General features: G+C 41.7%; 1 protein-coding gene across 3 annotated transcripts in view; it reads left to right on the top strand.

Moving 5' to 3' along the window:
* Positions 1-14,062, top strand: part of RAB23 (RAB23, member RAS oncogene family) — a 34,050-nt gene that overhangs the window by 5,410 nt on the left and 14,578 nt on the right. For all 3 annotated transcript variants that reach the window (XM_043907018.1, XM_043907017.1, XM_043907019.1), the window contains exons 2-3: positions 74-293; positions 2,906-2,991. In XM_043907018.1, the coding sequence (XP_043762953.1) occupies positions 139-293; positions 2,906-2,991 (241 nt within the window). In that variant the 5' untranslated portion in view covers positions 74-138. The remainder of the gene's footprint in view (positions 1-73; positions 294-2,905; positions 2,992-14,062) is intronic.

Here is a 14,062-nt window from a genome sequence, read left to right on the forward strand (position 1 = left end):
TGATTATTTCTTGATAAAATAATTATAGCTTATTTTTATGTCATGAAAAAAATAATTTCATTTTAAACCACAGGTTTGAGAGAGAAGATCTGATCACCTGGAATTAAAGTTGGCACAGAAACCTTTTCAACTCCAAAAATGTTGGAGGAAGATATGGAAGTGGCCATCAAGATGGTGGTTGTAGGGAATGGTGCAGTTGGAAAGTCAAGTATGATTCAGCGGTATTGCAAAGGCATTTTTACAAAAGACTACAAGAAAACCATTGGAGTTGATTTTTTGGAGCGACAAATCCAGTATGTACTTGGCCACTTTATCCTCTTGGTTTTGGTGTGTGAGCATGTCTGATGAAGGTGTCAGAACGGTGGTGACTGGTTACAGCACAAAGCTGGGAGTCCGGTGGCGGCATGTTCGGTCACTCACTCCTTGGTGCGTCTTCGCCGTCTTTTTCCCCCCTGCTCCTTCTCTCCCTTTCCCTTCTCATTTTCCTTCTTTTTTGCTACTCTTCTCCCTTCTCTCTTTGTTTCTGTCTTAGATATCTGTTTATGTTTATTGGTGGCACCTTGGGCACTTTTTAAACAGTTTGATTCATTATTTGGCTGTGCTGGGCCTCAGTTGTGGCACGTGGGACCTTTCGTTGCGGTGAACAGACTCTGGTTGCAGCACACGGGCTCAGTTGCTCCGTGGCTTGTGGACCTTAGTTCCCTGACCAGGGGTTGAGCCCGTGTCCCCTGCGCTGCACGTCGGATTGTTAACCACCAGGCCACAGGGAAGTCCCATCGTGGGCACTTCTTAAACAGAAAGTAGTGCTTGATTCTACTGAGATTTCTGTCCATGATTTTATTTGGAAGGAAAATTACCTTTCACAGTAATTTTCATCTCATATATTAAGGGATCTGTTTGTATAGAATGTCTCTTTTTTTAAAACTGGACAGGACTATGTAGAAGTTGGAGAATTAATAATTTATTTTTACTTTAAAGAAATAAGAGAAAGATTTGAGGGGATTAAATACACCTGTGAAAAGGAAATCCGGTTCTAAAACACGTCAAAGTAACGATTTTTGTCCTTAGTCCTGAGAACTTTTGAGGTTATTTTAAATTGTAGGAGACAAACTAAAATTTAATCACAGAGAAATAAGTAACATTAAACAAATCTGATTTAACTGTCCCAGACATTAGCATCAGAAATAATTGTGTTCATTGTTTTAAAAATTGTTGAATTTATAATCTATTTACCTTCTTTCTAAAAATACTTCTGTTTTTGCTTCCTTTCTTAGATGTCTTAAGAGGATTCATTTTAAATCTTGATGATGTTTATTTTTGTACTTGTTATCTGAACCAAATTAATGTTTTAAGTGTGTAGTTGACCCTCATTATTTATAGATTCCATATTAATATTTTAAGTATGCAGTCACTTCTCATTATTTGTGGACTTTGTATGTTCAGATTCACTACCTGCTAAAATGTATTTGCAACCCCAGACTCGGGACCCCATTCATGGACATGCACAGAGCCTCAAAACATTTGCGTCACCTGCGCACGCAGCTCTGGCTGAGGCTGAACGAGACGACCTCCACCTTTTTGTTTCACCTCTCATAAGTACATAAGTGGCCTTTTCATGTTCTGTTTTTGTGTGTTTTGTTGGTTTTGCTGTTTAAAACAGCCCCAAGCCTAGAACTGAAGTGCTGTCTGGTGAGCTGTGATGTGCCTCATGGAGAAGACACATGTGTTAGATGAGCTTCTTTCAAGTACCAGTAATAGTGCCATGAGTTCAAAGTTGATAAATCAGCAGTATATATTAAATAAGGTGTCTTCAAACAGAAAAATGCAGAAAAAGAAGTTATATATTGATTGGTTGATGCAGTTGTAACCAGGAGCTTGAAGGCCCCTTGCCGGGTGTTTTCGCTCAGAGCGGTGACTTGCTGTTGGCAGTGGCTCTGTAGGAGGACTGCGGCCCGTGAGTAAGACCGGAGGTGCGACGGAGCAGTCAGCGTCTGCCTTAGGGAGACCGCGCGGTGAGCTGCTTCGTCCTGTCTCTCCGGTCTCTCCGCGTTAGAGGGGGGCGGCCGGAGCGGGCAGCTTTCTCAGGACAGGCCAGGATCCTGTGGACACCAGCCTCCATAGACGCTGTTCCGTGTACAAGATGGCCTAGTATTTGCATTTAACCTACACACTGCTCCCATAGACTTTCAGTTATCTCCAGATCACTTACAGCATCGTATACAAGATGAATGCTGTGTGAGTAGTTGCTGGGTACATGGCATGTTCAAGTTTTGCTTTTTGGAACTTTCTAGAGTTTTCCCCACATATCTGTAAACAGTAATTTTATTTATTTCTGGCTGTGTTGGCTCTTCATTGTTGAGTGGGCTTTTTCTCTAGTTGCGGTGCGTAGGCTTCTCATCGCGGAGGCCTCTCTTGTGCGGCACAGGCTCTCGGGCGTGACTGCAGGGGCTGTGGCTCGGGGTCGGAAGTTCCCATTCCTGGTTCCGGAGCACAGGCTCCATAGTGCGGCTCGCAGGGGCAGTGGCTCTGCTGCCCGTGGGATCTCCTGGGATCAGGGATCAGACCCATGCCTTCTTTACCACTGAGCCACCCGAGAAGCCCTCCAAATATATTCTGCCTGCGGTTGGTTGAATCTGCCGGTGTGGACCCCTTTGATGCTAGTCCTAGAGCGACCACTCTCTGTGACTGTTGTTGAAGGAAAAAACACGGCAGGCGACCGCAGATCGTGTAAAGTGACAGCGTTGGGGGTGTCTGTCCCTCTGCTCTCACTGTGGTTAATGGTGTCAGCACTTAAAAGCACTTAGACTTTTTCAGATTGAAGCCCACAGTGTAGTTTTAATACCTCCAGATTTTAAAAACAAAGACATTTCCTTTGCATATAAAATATATTCATCTTTTGTTTCAGAGTTAATGACGAAGACGTCAGGCTCATGTTATGGGATACAGCAGGTCAGGAGGAGTTTGATGCAATAACCAAGGCCTACTATCGAGGTAAATTGTAGGTGTCTTTAGTCTGTTTGGATGTGTTCATTTGGCTGAACAAAGAATTTTGCCTTTTTTGTTCCCCATAGAAGGATTTCTCTTGAAGAATATTTAAATTCATTCCAAAGTATTTTTTAAAACCCCAGGCCATTATTCTTATAAAGATCTTGTTGGGTGGTAAATAATACTTTATACTATAGACTGTTTGTCTCTGCCTTAGAATTACATGACTCATATAGGCATTCCCAGACCTAGTAAGTCAGAAACTATGAAATGTCTTCTCTGATTCCAGGGAAATGACTATATAGTCAGAGAATGGAAACTGATATAAGAAAAGGAAAACTCTGGCAAACAAAATGGCATTTTGTTATGACATTAATGTGTGGGTAAAGCCTTTTCAGGGCTGCACAAGTTCAGAGAAGTATGAGGTACAAGTGAAAGCAAAAAGCTACCATGATAGGATCTAAGACTAAATTGTGGGCAGAATTCCTCTTTTTACCTACCTAGCTTTTTTTCTCTAAATTCTCAGTATGTAATGTATTCTTTTTGTGATAAATAAATAGGTTGGGTTATTTCTTTTTACGCTTTTAAAACTGTGATTTGTCAGTATTACTTTTTCATTAGTGTGGTTATTTTTTGAGAAAGTAATTACTGTTACGTATTTTTAATAAGACAAAATTATGTGAGTCTACAGTTATCTCAAAATAAAGTTAAAGAACTGGTCAAATGTCAAAAATGATTTGATTTGTATATGAATAAAAAGGAGAGAATGTTGGAATTGTACAGTTAGGGAGATCATTTGGGTCCCTATTTAAAGAAAAAGACCAGGTAGCTAAAAATATTTTTATTTCCATTGCAGTTGAGGTTATAACCCTTTTTCCAGTTTTTGCCATAAGACTGTGTTCATTATTATCTGTTAATTTTTTTAACTTGGCTCATCCAGTTTGTCACAGACTTCTTGTTTTAACTTGTTCAATTTAGTTCAGTCGCTCAGTTGTGTCCACCTGTTTGCAAGCCCATAGATTGCAGCACGCCAGGCCTCCCTGTCCATCACCAACTCCCGGAGCTTGCTCAAACTCTTGTCCATTGAGTTGGTGATGCCATCCAACCATCTCATCCTTCGTCGCCCCCTTCTCCTCCTGCCTTTAATCTTTCCCAACATCGGGGTCTTTTCACATGAGTCAGCTCTTTGCATCAGGTGGCCAAAATATTGGAGTTTCAGCTTTACCATTAGTCCTTCCAATGAACATCCAGGACTGATCTCCTTTAGGATGGACTGGTTGGATCTCCTTGCAGTCTAAGGGACTCTCAAGAGTCTTCTCCAACACCACAGTTCAAAAGCATCAGTTCTTTGGTGCTCAGCTTTCTTCATGTTCCAACTCTCACATCCATACATGACTACTAGAAAAATCATAGCTTTGATTAGATGGACCTTTGTTGGCAAAGTAATGTCTCTGCTTTTTAATATGCTATATAGGTTTGTAATAGCTTTTCTTCCAAGGAGCAAATGTCTTTTAATTTCATGGCTGCAGTCACCATCTACAGTGATTTTGGAGCCCAAGAAAATAAAATCTGTCACTGTTTCCCTTGTTTCCCCATCTATCTGCCATGAAGTGATGGAACTGGATGCCATGATCTTAGTTTTTTGAATGTTGAGTTTTAAGCCATTTTTTTCACTCTCCTCTATGACTTTCATCAGGAGGCTCTTTAGTTCCTCTTCCTGCCCTAAGGATGGTGTCATCTGCATATCTGAGGTTATTGATATTTCTCTTGGCAATCTTGATTCCAGCTTGTGCTTCATCCAGCCCGGCATTTCGCATGATGTACTCTGCATATATCATCCATTTCTCTTTCATATGTTTACAAAAGACATTCTTTGCCAGAAACTAAAAAGAGAGCCCATAATTATTAGTATTTACATCTTAATTTACAGTGGGTGATATTCAAATTTCTTTTCCCTTTGTTTCATTTGGACTAGAAGGCTTTAAACAGATTTGATCTCCCTGTATTTAACATTTTAATTTAAAGCCATCATAAGTGTATAAATAGACCTGTTAAAAGTGTTTCTTAAAATGTAACTTTTTTAGCCAACTCTGTTAAAATGGCAGAGGGTGGATACTGAGCCAGGTCTTAAGCCTTTGCTTTTTCCCCCTCACATCCCTATTTGAATCAAGGAACAAATAGTGTCAACATTATGTAAACTTGATGTATTGAACATTCTTTTATGCTTTTTTTTGAGGCTCCATAAGAATGCTTTTGGCTACTGACAGCAGAAAATTGATTTCAGACTGACTTATTTTACCTGTTGACTTGTTAGTGGGAGTAGCTTTCAGTTGTAGTTTGTTGGGACAGTAGCCTTGCTAATCTCCCAGCTGGCCCTCTCCCCGTGTGGGGTTCCTCCTCATGTTGATTTTCCTCTTGGCTGCAAGGTTATACAGTGCTTTGTTCACATCCTTGGGGACCCAGGATTACTTCCCGCAACTGTGCATGAAAAGTCCAGAGCTTTTATCTGATCAGACCACCTTTGACCAGATTACAGTGAGAAGTCAGAAGAAGGTGATTAACCTAATCGGCTTGGTGCACATGTGGCCCCCCCAGGGCAGACGATAGGGTTGGCTGCCTAAACTGCAGGCTGCTGTTCAGAGAGGGAGAGGTGTTCTCAGAGGCAGGGGCGCTGGGTGACAGCTTGGCACCAGGTAACATCTGCTTCTGGTGTAGATTCCAGTGATGATTTAATTAAGCAGAAATAAAGAATAGGGAGAAAAAAGGAAAGGTGGGCAGAATGACTTCAGATGGAGATTCAGTGATTGAAACACTATGCCTTAAAAAATTATGACCTACTAATTTTTATTCTAAAAATGTGTTATTCAAGATACATAAAAATTATATCTTAAAAAAATTATTATAATTCATTTAAAAGACCTATTACAGCAAGATTGTTGCTCCAAGGCATCGTTATGTTCTTAGAATACCGGCTGAATTGCACAGTGAGGCATGTGGAAACATGATCTCCTTGTCAGTAGCTTAGAACAGAGCGCAGATCACATTAGGAAGCCTTTAGCATCGCAGAGCACTCCTCTTAAACGCTTAAGAAAGTCCACCCTTGGCAGTAGAAACCATACTTAGAAAGCTGCATGCAACATAAAAGAGATTTTCATCGCAGTTTTTTACTGTGACTTGGTTCTCAGAAAAAAAAAAATGCTTCTGACTAAATATATGGAAATGAGGTTTTATTTTTTTATTTATTTTTTTTTTTTATTTTTTTTTTGGAAATGAGGTTTTAGACTTAAGACCTGTTATTTGAGATTATGCACATAAGTAGCTAAACACTAAGAATTGATGCTTTTGAACTGTGGTGTTGGAGAAGATTCTTGAGAGTCCCTTGGAATGGAAGGAGATCCAACCAGTCCATCCTGAAGGAAATCAGTCCTGAATGTTCATTGGCAGGACTGATGCTAAAGCTGAAAGTCCAATACTTTGGCCACCTGATGTGATGAGCCAACTCATTGGAAAAGACCCTGATGCTGGGAAAGAGTTAAGGCAGGAGGAGAAGGGGATGACAGAGAATGAGGTGGTTGGATGGTGTCACCGACTCAATGGACATGAGTGTGAGCAAGCTCTGGGAGTTGGTAATGGACTGGGAACCCTGGTGTACTGCTGTCCATGGGGTTGCAAAGAGTTGGACATGACTGAGCAACTAAACTGAACTCACATAAGTAGAAGAAAACACTTATTTTCTTAAAAAAAAAAAAAAACAACTATTTCACAAATATAAATGAATATAAATTGTTGGAAAATGAATAGCTCTGGACAAGAAACTGGTTGTAAGTTATAAACACAAGAACAAACAAGGGCCGTCATTTTAAATCTTTAGTAATGTCTATAATAGTGTTTTTAAAGCCTTGTGATTCCAACTAGCCTTTTCCAGTGTTCTCTGGAGCAGTGTTTCTTCCACTTGATTGTGCACAGGAATCCCCTGGGGAGCTCATTAAAACACAGCCTGACTTGCGAGGATCTGTGGGTGGCTCCAAGAGTCTGCATTTCCGAGGCCTCCCAGGTGACACCGATGCTGCTCAGCAGCCACTCTGGACCAGCCTGTAGACTGTCTTGTAGTATCTGTCAGTGATTTGAGGACAGAATTAACTCTGCATATTATGTATCTTGGAGAGTATTTTCTGAATTGTATTAAAACATGGTGACTTTTTTTGGAATGATCTTGCTAATGAGGAATAAATACTTGGCTATTGGTGATCTTATCATTGACACCAAAAATTTATTGAGGGCTCCGTATTCTGATCTGTGCGTAAGTGGAATAGTTCATTAACTGTTAGAAGTGATCCATTTATGGGTGGCTTGCTGTTATCTATGATGCTGAAGAAACTTTTCCAGTGCTCCAGTTTTTAGGGTAGGCAGTATTGAAGGTATTTGAATAGTAGGAACATAAAGGTCTTTGTAAAATATATGGCTAGAAGACACTAGCTGCCTGTCAGTGTCAACAACAGAGAAATTAAAACACTAACTTTCCCAAAGATGTCTAGCACTAACAGAGCTAGAGCTTGCAGAAAGAAAAAGAATGGAGTGCAGTGTGGGGTCCTTTTACTTTATTTTATTTTATTTTTTTAATGGTCATTTAAAAATGAAGTATAGTTATAATTGATATGAGGCAGAAAACAACACAGTATTAGAAAGCAGTCCTCCTCCAATGAAAAATAAACACATTAAAAAAAATAGTTACAGTTGGTATGCTGGCGAGGCATCGCTCCTGAAGGTGGTGAAACGTGGCTGTATGTCTCACCCCCTCTTTACGTTTGCATGGACGGAGGAGCCTGGTGGGCTGCCGTCTGTGGGGTCGCACAGAGTCGGACACGACTGAAGCGACTTAGCAGCAGCAGCAGCAGCTGGTAGGAGGAGGAGGCCTTTCCTTGACAATACCCTCAGCTCATGTCTCTTCTGTCCACTTTTTCTTCAGCTTTATATTGGAGTGTAGCTGATTAACAGTGTTGTGATAGTTTCAGATGAATAGCAAAGGGATTTAGCCATTCGTGTACATGTACCCATTCTCCCCCAAACTCACCTGCCATCCAGGCCAACTCCTAATTTTTCTCAGCTGCCTCAGTGATTTCTAGTCATAAACGTATCTCAGTTTGGTAGTAGGAATAGCCAGATAATGGAAGCTAAATCTCCTTTCCTCTGGGACCAGCCTTGTGGTCTGGGAGGGGAATGCCGATGGCTTCACTGCCAGCTCCTCCCGAGCGGGCCAGGCCGCGAGGCCCCTGGAGCGGGCACGGGGCAGTGTGGCAGGGTGGTGTGGGGCCGGGGCCTCTGCATGCGGATGGTGGCAGGTGCTTTTCTCTCTGGACTTCGTCCTGGCTTCCTCGGTGCTTCCCGGTCTTGGGGGACAAATGTGTCCTTGATTCTGTCAGCTGACTTCCTTTTTGTGGGAGTCAGCGCTCCACCCCATCTTTCCTGGTGCCAGCTCCGAGTGCCCCGAAGTGGCCCTGTTGGACGCGGTTTGAAGTGACCCTGCACTGGCTGATGTCTTGGATGTGGCTCACCTCTGCCCGTGTGAGATCCACGTGTGCTGTTGGTCCTGCTCTTGGTGGAGGCACAGTTTTCTGCAGGTGCAGCTCTTGCTGCTGGTCCCACCGTCCCATGCTTTCTCAGCTTGGGTGCAGGCAGTGCTTCTTTAAGGAGATCCTTCTAGAATCTCCTGCCTTTCCACTTCTTCTCAATTCTTAAAAAATCTTTGAAGAACTTGAGGGAGTTCCAGACTTGTGTAATAGATTTGTAGCCATTTTCTTTATAAGTTTGGCAAATAATGATCTCACACACATTTTAGAATCTGGTATTTGTCATCTGTTTGATCAGTACCTCAGTCAAAATTCTGTAAGAAGAGTCTTCTTTTAGTTTATTTTTTGTTTTTTTTTTAATATCTTTTAGAACAGGCTTTGTTTGTTTGTTTAGCTTTTTGGGTTTTCCTAAACTTTAATATCCATAATGCATCACAGTTTCACCTGTATGAATGGATAAAATACTCACTTCAGTTCAGTCGTTCAGTTGTGTCCAACTCTTGGCAACCCCATGGATTGCAGCACACCAGGCCTCCCTGTCCATCACCAACTCCTGGAGTCCACTCTAACTCATGTCCATCTGGTTGGTGATGCCATCCAACCATCTCATCCTCTCTCGTCCCCCTCTCCTCCTGCCCCCAATCCCTCCCAGCATCAGGGTCTTTTCCAATGAGTCAACTCTTCGCATGAGGTGGCCAAAGTATTGGAGTTTCAGCTTCATCATCAGTCCTTCCAATGAACACCCAGGATTGATCTCCTTTAGGATGGACTGGTTGGATCTCCTTGCGGTCCAAGGGACTCTCAAGAGTCTTCTCCAACACCATAGTTCAAAAGCATCAATTTTCCTGTGCTCAGCTTTCTTCACTGTTCAACTCTCACATCCATACATGACCATTGGAAAAACCATAGCCTTGACTAGACAGACCTTTGTTGCCAAAGTACTGTCTCTGCTTTTTAATATGCTGTCTAGGTTGGTCATAACTTTCCTTCCAAGGAGCCTTTTAATTTCATGGCTGCAATCACCATCTGCAGTGATTTTGGAGCCCAAAAAAATAAAGCCTGACACTGTTTTCACTGTTTCCCATCTATTTCCCATGAAGTGATGGAACCAGATGCCATGATCTTAGTTTTCTGAATGTTGAGCTTAAGCCAACTTTTTCACTCTCCTCTTTCACTTTCATCAAGAGGCTTTTTAGTTCCTCTTCACTTTCTGCCATAAGGGTGGTGTCATCTGCATATCTGAGGTTATTGATATTTCTCCCGGCAATCTTGATTCCAGCTTGTGCTTCTTCCAGCCCAGGGTTTCTCATGATGTACTCTGCATCTAAGTTAAATAAGCAGGGTGACAATATACAGCCTTGCCATACTCCTTTTCCTATTTGGAACCAGTCTTTTGTTCCATGTCCAGATCTAACTGTTGCTTCCTGACGTGCATATTTTCAAGAGGCAGGTCAGGTGGTCTGGTATTCACATCTCTTTCAGAATTTACCACAGTTTATTGTGATCTACACAGTCAAAGGCTTTGGCATAATCAATAAAGCCGAAATAGATGTTTTTCTGGAACTCTTTTGCTTTTTCGATGATCCAGCAGATGTTGGCAATTTGATCTCTAGTTCCACTGCCTTTTATAAAACCAGCTTGAACATCTGGAAGTTCATGGTTCACGTATTGCTGAAGCCTGGCTTGGAGAATTTTGAGCATTACTTTACTAGCGTGTGAGATGAGTGCAATTGTGCAGTGGTTTGAGCATTCTTTGGGATTGCCTTTCTTTGGGATTGGAATGAAAACTGACCTTTTCCAGTCCTGTGGCCACTGCTGAGTTTTCCAAATTTGCTGACCTATTGAGTGCAGCACTTTCACAGCATCATCTTTTATGATTTGAAATAGTGCAACTGGAATTCCATTACCTCCACTAGCTTTGTTCAGTTAGAGGGAGTTAAAATAGCTAGTTGTCCCATATTTGTCAGGATTATCATAACTGCAGAAGTAATCTGGGTGGTCTTTTTTTGTTTCTTCTTTTTCATTTTGATGGTATATTTAGGTTACATAAGATGAGATGTTCACGTAGCTTAAAAATGGGTAAAATCTAACAGTGATACAAATATAAGGTAATTTTATTACAAATTAAAAAAAAAAAGATGTGGTCACAGCGTCCACTGTGAAGGTCTACTAGGTGGACCTTCCTGCTTTAGAGATTTGTGTCCCATTTTTTTTCTGGAAATACTCTGTCTATGATACTTCTGTTATTTGAGTTCAAGTTTTGTGTTTTTGTAGGGTTGTTAAATTGTTTGGTAGTTTTGTTGCAGGAAGGGGGACCCCTTCCAGGGGGCCCAAAACTGGGCTCTTGTCTAACACTCGGAAATGAATTGTCCGAGGAGACACATGCTGACAAAGCAAGAGATTTTATTGCGAAAGGGCACCCGGGTGGAGAGCAGGAGGTTAAAGGAACCCAGGAGAACTGCTCTGCCGCATGGCTCGCAGTCTTGGGTTTTATGGTGGTGGGATTCGTTTCCGGGTAGTCTTTGGCCAATCATTCTAATTCAGAGTCTTTCCTGGTGGCGCACGCATCGCTCAGCCAAGATGGATGCTAGCAAGAGGGATTCTGGGAAGTGGACAGACACGCGGTGTTTCCTTTTGACCTTTCCCGAACTCTTCCGGTTGGTGGTGGCTTATTAGTTCCCTATTCCTTATCAGGATCTCCTGTCATAAAACAACTCACGCAAATGGTTACTATGGTGCCTGGCCAGGGTGGGCGGTTTCAATCAGTGTGCTTCCCCTAACAGCTCCCCCCTGAGAGACTTCATACTCAAGATGCTTCTTGGAAATTGGGGCGGAGGTCTCTTTCTTCTGTAACTTCTTCCTGCTGTGCCTGGGCGTAGGCCTGCCTAGCAGAGCAGAAGTCTCTCTCTACCTGATCGAAGTTGGGGTGTTCCATATCTGAAACCAGCTTTCACTCTTATAATAACAGCATTTTAGTTTGAAACTGTTGGCGCCTCTCAGAGTTGAAATAGACAGGGGCCAAACAGACCTAAAGGATGGTCATCACTGGTCCCCAGAAACAGGAGGCAACATTTGGGGTGATTGGCTGGTGGTGAAGCAACAGAGCTGTGCTCCAGGAATCTTGTGTTTAGTCTGAAGTTACCATCCTCCACCTGGGTGGGGGCTCCAGTTCTGTAGGAGAACTCAAAAGACATTGTTATGCATATTTCTTTGAGTAGGAACCAGGACCCTGTCTCAAGGCTGTACCACCATTTGATTGTTTCTCTTCTGTTTCTGTATTTTCTCCCTTCCCTGATTAGCAACCGTTTGAATCTACCCTTTGGAACTCAGGGAAGGTCAAGGAGGCTGAATGAAGCCTATATCCTACAGTACAGCAGATCTGTACTCCAGAGTCACCACCCCACAGAGTCTTGTTCAGTTTTAATTTAGGGAACAGGGCAACTATGACTGTGATAACTTCCTGTCAAAATGGGGCATAGGACTGTCTCAGCTTGGAGAGGAGACACTGAATTGGAAGTATTCCTGAGTCTTAATTCTTAGATCTGAACCTTGTATGATTAAAATCTCAATCTTTGGGTCTGCCATTTTGTTGTAACAGACCAAATTAGTAGTAGCTGGAGGACGGATAACTGGAATTTTAATAGACAAAATAAATCTCTTTCTTTTTAGAAGAATAGGCCTGAAACCCAGTCTGGACCTGGCGTTTTGGGGAGACTTTTAGCCAGGTGGCCAGTTGCCTAGTTTTATAAAAAGTAAGGTAGAAGTTACTAGCTTTCAGCAGACATTGCTTGGAGAATGGTGGCATCCAAGCCTGACACGACTCAGAAAACTCAAGTGTCTAGCAATACAACATCTAATCTGAAATTACACCCATAGTAACACCTAGTTATTTTCCAGGGTGTCTGAACCATAGTTGAGTACTCTATTTTGGCTTTTAATTGTAAAATTTTCCTTACTAGCCAAAGCAGATGTCACCATTAATGACGTCAGTGTTTCTCTAGGTATGAGAAGATGCAAGAATTGGGACTCATAAAATCTCCTGAAAAGATCTAACTATCTGAAGGCCTGTTCTGCCAGTTTTTTTCAGAGCACCAAGTGCCTCATTCTTGATTTTTACCCTGAACTCCTTTCAGGGCCGTTGAAAGTCAGCAGTTGCAGTGGTCATGATTTAATCTCTGTAGCTGTAGATGGCAAGTGTCAATCTTCAGTTGGCATAGCCCCTTTTTGCTCATAAACTTGACCATGATTTTGAGGGGGGCATTTCATGACCATTTTATCCCATGGTGCTGAGAATGTCCATTCTCCGGTTTGGCAAAGATTTTGTTGACAGGCCACTCAATGTGCTGTTACTGGACTAGGCCATAAAACAGTATCCAAAATTCTCTGGACCACCTGTCTTACTAGCCTCTTGGTCCAGGAAAACATTCCCTCTTGTGGCTTTTTCTCATATCTAGAGTTACACTGTTATCATAAAAACTATATATTATTTTATCAGAGGCCTCAGTCACACATTTGGCAGTGTAAGAAACAGCAATTTTTAAAACAGGTGAAATACAAAGAACATAGCCAGCAGTACTAGTAAAGTCACAAGTAAGACTCAAGAGCTTCCATTAGATGTAGCCCAGTACATCCCAGGTCATCTGACTTAGTCTACTCTGTACGAATCTTTATCTTTCAGGGAAATTATACATTGGCACCACCATCTATAAGGCACATAGCCCAGTTTTCTAGTGTTACTAGACTGATCATCCTTAGTATGATTTAATTGTTTTTAACACAGAGGAGACTTTAAACCTAGATTACCATAGCTTAGTGTTATCTATATAAATCTATCTCATAATTGTGGGAGATTTCTTTTTCTTTTGCTAAAACTTTTCTTGTTGCTCTGATTGAGCTTGAGGAATAGAAAAAGGCTCAAATTTATGGCCAGAGTCAGAGTAGGCATTATTAATTGGCCCAGTGAGGGGACCTCTTCTGGTAGTATCACAGTGACCTGAATATGACTATAATTTTTCTTTTTTAAGTAAATTTCCTCAGGGCCAACCAGTTAGAGTCTTGTAGTAGAGAAATTTACCAAGGTAACCCAGAACTAGATACAGGTAATTAGCCACAAACCCAACAATTGGATTGATTTTTAAAACTAGCATAGGATCAGGCCTATGATAGAAAAGCATTTGATTTATATGCAAAGGTCTAAGAAGTCAAGAAAACATTATAAATGATCATATGAATCAGGTCCAGCATTTTGGACAAGCTGTCTACCTCTGATGTCGTTGTCGTCTCATCCTGGTGTGCTGTAGTTTCTCTTGTTTGAGCATCATTTTAAGGTGAGATCAGGTCAGCTGTCTTCTCCATAGACCAATCCAGTGTAGGGGCCTTTGGAAGTGGGAATTAATCTAAGAGTTAATTTCCCTTCAGTTTCATTGTGCATGAGCTAGTTAAGAGTACCTGATAAAAAGTCCTTCCATCCAGGTTGGAGACAGTCCCTTAAATTATGTCTTTTTCCAGTC

Source organism: Cervus elaphus, chromosome 7, assembly GCF_910594005.1.
Source record: "Cervus elaphus chromosome 7, mCerEla1.1, whole genome shotgun sequence".
NCBI lineage: Eukaryota > Metazoa > Chordata > Mammalia > Artiodactyla > Cervidae > Cervus > Cervus elaphus.